Genomic DNA, 7,281 nt, shown 5'->3' with positions numbered 1-7,281 from the left:
TAAATACATTTAGTCTTTGCTGTGTATTTACTAACCTGGTCTGGATTGGTAGCTGGTACATTTAATCTAACCTGCTTTACTGTGCAATATAAAGGTCCAACCCCGGTAAGCTTTTCCTACGAGAAGGGCTAAGTTGGCCTTACATGAACTAACGTACTGTCCAGATTATAGGCCGCACTTTTTCCCTCTAATTTAAATCTTTTAATAAGGATATTTATTTACACACCTGTGGGACAGTGATGGGCTCCAACTTGCCGCCCACATACACGAATATGTTTTATATCAGAGTTTGATGTCGTGTAAAAGCATCTTCCTGAAGAAAGGGTTAACTGCTTGCAGGGGTCTAAGCCCCATACTGCAAGCAGTTACTGGGGCTTAAATGGAAAACCCCTTCACTTTAATGGGAGTTGGGGGGAACTCCATACAACTGAAAATAAAAGACTGAAGAAAAGATATATTCGGTTGGTGTTCCATCCATCAAGGCCCACTCCGTTACACAGAGTTTGAAGAAAAATTTGTATATCCAAATAAAACAATTTTGCAAATCCGTGTTATGGTGGTATCGTTACATAGATGACATATTTGCAATATGGGGTGGCACGTTGCAGTCCTTAAAAGAGTTCTTTGAGGTCTTTAATAATTTTTTGGAAAGTATTATGTTTAAAATGCTGTATAGTTTGTCTACTATCAGCTGTTTGGATACTGTCATAATAAAATGTGGAGGAAAATTAGTCACAGCTTGTGAAACCTACTGATAAAAACAATTTATTGGCTTTTACAATCTTTGCCAAAGAGCCAGTTCTTACGAGTGAAACATATTGTCCTGAATGAGTAAGTACAAATGAGTAGACTACATGAGATGGCTAAAACATTTTTGACGAAAGGTTATCCGCAAGGTTTAATTGATGAAATGGTACCCCTGGAGAGGAATAGTTTGTTACACAAAAAGACAGATTTCTGTAGACTGCTTCTGTACCCCGGTCTCCTTTTACGTGGCTCTGCTTCTTCTCTTGTATCTCCCAGTTCTATCTCCTCTCTTCTGGTTGTCACCGTGTGTTCAGTCTTGACTCCCGGTGGACTTCTGTAAAAGGGTGGAGCTTCTGGCAACAACCCCCCCCCCCATCGGAGGAACAGGGGAGAGGCTGTCTCTGTGACTCTGCTATGTTGTGGAAGAACCGTAAGAAGTTCCAATATATCAGACAGATTTACAGAGAAAAAGATGTTTCTACAACTCTCTTTCTCTGAGACAAGACCAAGGACCAATTGAGGTTTGAGTCTTTGCATCATGTAAAATGGCCAGGCTAGATGAGCACAATTGTTCTTATGTCACATAAAATTCTGTGTTTCTATGATTCTATTAACAGCCAAGTAAAATATTGTATTGTAAATTTACAATGCATCCTAGATGTGTTAGGGGAAGGTTCATGCTATAAGAATCTGTCCTTGCCTTCCAAAGCCTTCATAATATCTATTCCACCCACTGGCCTGGCATGTTCTTCTCCATCAAAAACATGTTACCTTGCCTTAAAAAACATGGTTTGCCACAAACTAATATAATATAGCAGCTGCAATAATTCTGTTGCCATATCTGGCGCCTGTGTTGATAGAAAGCACTGCTAAAATCTCTGTTCATTTGACATGTTTGTAAGAGCTGTATAAACCAATAACATGATTTTATAAAATCAATAAGAAGTCAATAAGTCATATTTTCCAAGATCATGGATTTTGGTCTTCATTAACTGCTAGAGTGCCTCTTATGAGACATTTGCTGATTAATAATGCACTAATCAGCGTCAGGAGCCAGGAAATCCCATCAATTTATTTGGAAAGCCTGTAGCGATCATTCACTTTCATTAATTTTAGTTGATCTATGACACTTAAAAGATATTCTTGAAAATATTTTATTTTACACAATAAAAAAAAGACACAATAATCCACAAATATAATGTACACTTGCAGGAAACCATTTTTCCTTGTTTTGAGTAAATTGTTTTGAGTGAATAAACAAAAAACATAGTTTCCAAAGTTACCATAGCTTTTACAGCTGAACATATATAAAGCGTTACCTTAAAATCCTTCACAAGAACACACATTATGACACCATGCACATTGGACTCACATATAGCACATTGACCACAATCATTTATAACCACAATACAATCTTACGTGGCAGACTAGCAGGGAGTCCTATCAAGATAAATTGATGGAAATTTGGAACCATTTGCTTCATATTTAACAAAAGAAAACACTGTAGCAAGCACTTAGCCTTAAGTTCTTAGAGATTTTCCATTGAGAATAACCCATTATATTTCCAACACACAGGTAGGTGAGGAAAGTTTAACCCAGTACAAAATAAGCCCAATATTTTCCAAGAAAAATGTTAGAAGGAATTTATTTACAAAGATTGAAACCAACCACTTTAATAAAACATGTAAGAATTGGAATTTGCCCTAAATTCGTTTTAATAGACAAATCAATTTATCATTTGTAATGCATTATATGAAATAGTATTTTGCTAATAAAATAAACTAAATAAACTCATCATGAGACAGTACAAACAACATATAAAGTTGAATTCATTGAGTTTATAAAACACATTGATATTCCAGAAAATTTCACCTGTATGAATTATCCTCTACCTCAACTAATAGACTTTGCAACCAATAAATAACTTTTCCTATTTCCCAACTTACTAAATATCTTCTACCCCAACAAGAACATCGTTTGTGGGTCAATTAACATCTCTACTTAACATGATGCAGCAGTAACCATAATACCTAAGAGAAAAAAATCTGTTCTGACATAAGCCAAAACTTCTATATATATATCAATCTATAAATTCAATCTATTATACAAATGTACAGAATCAGTGTAGCTCAGTCTGTCTCGTAACGTTGTGGCTGCATTCGTTAGTATTTTGATGCAGTTGCATTTAGTCACAGAACATAGTAATAGAGATTTAGCAATAACCATGAGTAAAATATATTAAATTATAATTCATAAAGTTATTCAGTGATGTCCAGCAGAGAATCTGAGCATGACCAAGAGATAAGTTAAATGTTCCTGGACACCAAAGCTTGATGTAATAGTTTGGGGACTGGGCAGATTTAGTGGTAAAGAAGCAATGTTCAACTCTGTAGGAATTAGCCAAGTCTCAGATGCAGATGCAATTTACTGTGTGCACTATGGCAGAAAGCTACACATACCCTTGCAAGGAATGCCAGCTGCCATTTCTAGCAATGCAGATGTGTCCTGCATTGTTCCAATATTGGCTTCCATGGTCATCTTACACATAAGTAATCATTCATAAAGCATGGCTATCCTTCACATGCAGCTATCATGTAGGCAACTTGGCTCCTTGTCTAGGATCCTTGTTTGCAATAAGGATACAGACCGATGTAACACAGATGATGGTTCCACCTCAGATGTTGTTGTGCAGGAGGGCTCTCTTCTGGGGGTAGGTGCACAAGAAGGAAATAGTTCTCTGCGGAAGGTGATCTCCTTGTACTCATGCAGGCAGCAGGAAAAGCAAACCTTCTTTTCCAGTCTCCTAAGGAACATATTGTTGGTTCTGAAGAAGAGGTAAACATAAGGATTGACAGCACTATTGGTCACCACAAAGATCCCCAACACAGCTATGACTTCCTCATCAAGTCCCGTGACGGTACCAAAGGCAACCTTCATTTCTACAATGAAGTAAGGTAATCCACAAACTATGAAGAGGATAATGATGACCAGAGTCATTTTTAGGGTCTTCACTTTAGCCCTGGGAATACAGCTGTTTATTGCCACAGGTCGCAGAGGTTTTTTAGAGGTTTGAGAATGGCTGTCCCGGAGCCCGCATTGGCCATTCTGGTGTTTAGGATTCTTAGGTGCATTGCTCTTTCTCAAGATGACCCACAAGATGCGACTGTAAGCCACGGTCAATACGCACAAGGGCAAGAAAAATACATTAACAGAGCTGTATATGATATAGGCTTGGAAGTGCCATTTAGGTAGCTTTCCAAAAACATTTTGACACCTGTAACCCTTCTCTGTGTAACTTAACTTGAAGACAAAAGCCTGTGGGATGGAGAGAAGAAGAGAGAGCAGCCAGCCCAAAACTGCAAAACATCTTGTGGGCAATGGGGTGCTCAGAGGGTTCATAATTACATGATGTCTCTCTATGGCAACTATTGCAATAATATTTGAAGATGCTATGAGTCCGGAGACCTGGAACACCTTGAAGATCCGACAAGCTACATCTCCTATTAGCCATTCATCCTCCATCAGCTCCCAGACCATCTGAGAGAAGAGGGTCATGACTGACACATAAAGATCTGCTAGGGCTAGGTGGGTAATGAGAAAGTTAATCTTCCTCTTCTTGTCTTTTCCGCTACAGATCTTGTAGAGGACCACCGAATTCCCCACCAGCGACACAGCAAAGATGACGGCCAACGTGATGACCCGTAGCTGTCTGTTATACCGTGGTGGACCACCAGCTTGTCCTTGGTCCGAGGAGATGTTTTGAGGACTTGGTCCTAGAGATTCATTGCTGTTAATCACCGTTGAATTAGTTTTCAAGGAAACACTCCAGAACAATAATTCATCCATCTCCTGCCTTTTTCTGCTGGGTGTCCCTCAGATGTGATACTTTGTACTTACTCTCAGAATTCTATTCAATCCAAAGCAGAATTCAGAGTCATCAGGAGAAACCACGTTCAATTGCGCTGGAAAATAATGCGATTTCTCCAGGTGAGGGCTCTTTTTAACCATCGGGGGGCTGTCATTTCAGTGTCATACAGGGGTGGTCTGGAAATGTCCTGCCTCCAGGCACACAACCCTCATTTATTATGAATAGCTGGGGTCAGTCACATCAATCAGATCTATACCGGGCCACATACTTTTTGATGTGATTCCTCCTCTGAAGTCACCGACACGCTTTAACCCCTTATAGTCCGACCAATCGCTTTAACCAATGCAGCAATCGAGATCCCAGACATATGACGATTTTGTTTTGGATTTACAACAGAATAACAGAAACATGACATCACACAGGCATTAACCAGTAGAAAAGATATAATTCGGATGCATTAAAAAAATCTATTCTAGTTACTTTATACGAAGACACCGATTTTCATTGGTGCTCCTTGCATCTCCTATACCCAGATAGATGCACATATTGTGTACACCTTTTATAAAATGCACACTTCTACTTAAATGTATGGCGACCTGATGCATTTACAAAACCTCCTCTACTCTCTACGTCTCTTGCATTTGTTTGCATCTCCATTACAATTGTACACCTTGTGTATTTCTGTCATCACATGTACACATGTATTAAATAATATTTTATGCACACTCTCTGCTCAAATGTCTGCACAAATCATCACATTAATTCTACCTCCTTTACTGGAATACAATAAATACTTTATCTAAACACCTAAAAAGGGAGTTTCCACAAAGAAAAATAATATACTGTTGAAGTTTTCTTTGTACACAATGAGTCATATACATTATTATAAACATTTATTTATGATTTGCATATATATATATATATACTACTCCTATTGAGGATATTGAGCCATTAATTTAATAGCCTCATATTCTGCTACTGTCAAATTAGACAACATGGCAATAGACCAAAGGTACATATATATAAATGATATACCGTATACATACAGTACTGTGCAAAAGTTTTTGGGCATGTGTGAAAAAAATGCTGTAAAGTAAGAATTCTTTCAGAAATAGACATGTTAATAGTTTATTTTTAGCATTTAACAAAATGCAAAGTGAGTGAACAGAAGAAAAGTCAAAATCAAACTAATATTTTGTGTGACCACCCTTTGCCTTGAAAACTATATCAGTCCTTCTAGGTACACTTGCACAGAAGAATTAAGGATTTTGTAGACATATAGTTAAGTGTACGGTTAAACAATTATACCAAACAAGTGATAATGATCATCAATTTAATATGTAGGTTAAAACGCAATTAATTCAAACTAACAAGTGAAGTTGCTGAAGACAATACAATACAATAGTTTAAAGTCATACACCATGGCAAGACTGAGCACAGCAATAAGACACAAGGTGGTTATACTGCATTAGCAACTCTTTCCCACGCAGAAATTTAAAGGCAGATGGGGTTCCCAGATGTCCTGTCCAAACCCTTTTGAAGAACCAAGAAGAAACAGGCAATGTTGAGGACTGTAGGCACAATGATCAGCCAAGGAAACTTGGCCGATGAAAGACACATCGTGCAAACTTCCCTTCACAATCGGAAAATGTCCAGCAGTGCTACCAGCTTAGCATTGGCATAAAACAGTGGGACCCTGGTGCACCCATTTACTGTCTGGAGAAGTCTGTTCCATGAAGTGGTCTTCATGGAAGACTTGTGACCAAAAACCCATACATCCAATGTGGAAACAAGACCAAGCAACTCAATTATTCACAAAAACACAGGATCTGGGCTGCTCTGGACTAACAAGTCATAATTTGAAATATTTGGCTGCAGCAGAAGGCAGTTTCTTTGCCGAAGGTCTGGAGAACGGTACAAGATTGAGTCTTTGTAGGCAACAGTGAAGCATGGTGGAGGTTCCTGGCAGGTTTGGTGCTGCATTTTTGAAAACGGAGTTGGGAATTTGGTCAGAATTAATGGTCTCCTCAATGCTGAGAAGTACAGGCAGATACTTTTCCATCATGTAATACCATCAGGGAGGCATGACAAATACCCCAATCCCCTCTGTACACACATATGCATACTTCTGTTTCTGTTGATTAATCCTCGCATCAGATTTTTTTAGGGGGTGGGGGGGCAGTGCATTACTTTCTCCAGGGCCTACAATGCTGTTAAGACAGCCCTGCTGCTTTGACTCCTGCGATTACATCTAGGTAGGGTACTATAGACTACCTTAATGATCACATTATGGTAACCTGACAGAGTTCCCTTCCTTAATGAAATTACCAGCGTCTCTTAAGTAGGTATTTATGTTTTGTATGTAAGGCTGCATGTAGAAATCTAACCATTGGCAGGTGAGACAGTTATGTAGTTTGAGGAGTGCATATAAAATAGGGAATAGAAAAATTACATTCATCTTCTGTGATGTCCTGACAGAGCACCTTTGTCAATCATTTGTAACACCACATCCTAAACTTCAGAGTAGGATTGAAAGTAATCACCTCACATGTGTCTTAATGTCTAAATTTCAGAATGATACGTATCATAATCCATAACCACTACCCCTCCACCTTATGATGAGTGGATGCTGAGCCATTAATTTAATAGCCTCATGTTCTGCTACT

General features: G+C 38.5%; 1 protein-coding gene across 1 annotated transcript; it reads right to left on the bottom strand.

Moving 5' to 3' along the window:
• Positions 1 to 3,324: 3,324 nt before the first annotated feature.
• On the bottom strand, positions 3,325 to 4,593 carry LOC149303029 (putative G protein-coupled receptor 150). Its single transcript, XM_089481750.1, has one exon. It carries the CDS (start codon positions 4,591 to 4,593, stop codon positions 3,325 to 3,327), a length of 1,269 nt encoding a protein of 422 aa, XP_089337876.1.
• Positions 4,594 to 7,281: the final 2,688 nt, after the last annotated feature.

Source organism: Sceloporus occidentalis, unplaced genomic scaffold (assembly GCF_023333645.1).
Source record: "Sceloporus occidentalis isolate IW3139 unplaced genomic scaffold, rSceOcc1.0.p SCAF_16, whole genome shotgun sequence".
In the NCBI taxonomy this organism is placed as follows: domain Eukaryota; kingdom Metazoa; phylum Chordata; class Lepidosauria; order Squamata; family Phrynosomatidae; genus Sceloporus; species Sceloporus occidentalis.
The sequence above is the reverse complement of the archived record's forward strand: the minus strand, read 5'-3'. Positions and strand labels throughout refer to the sequence as shown.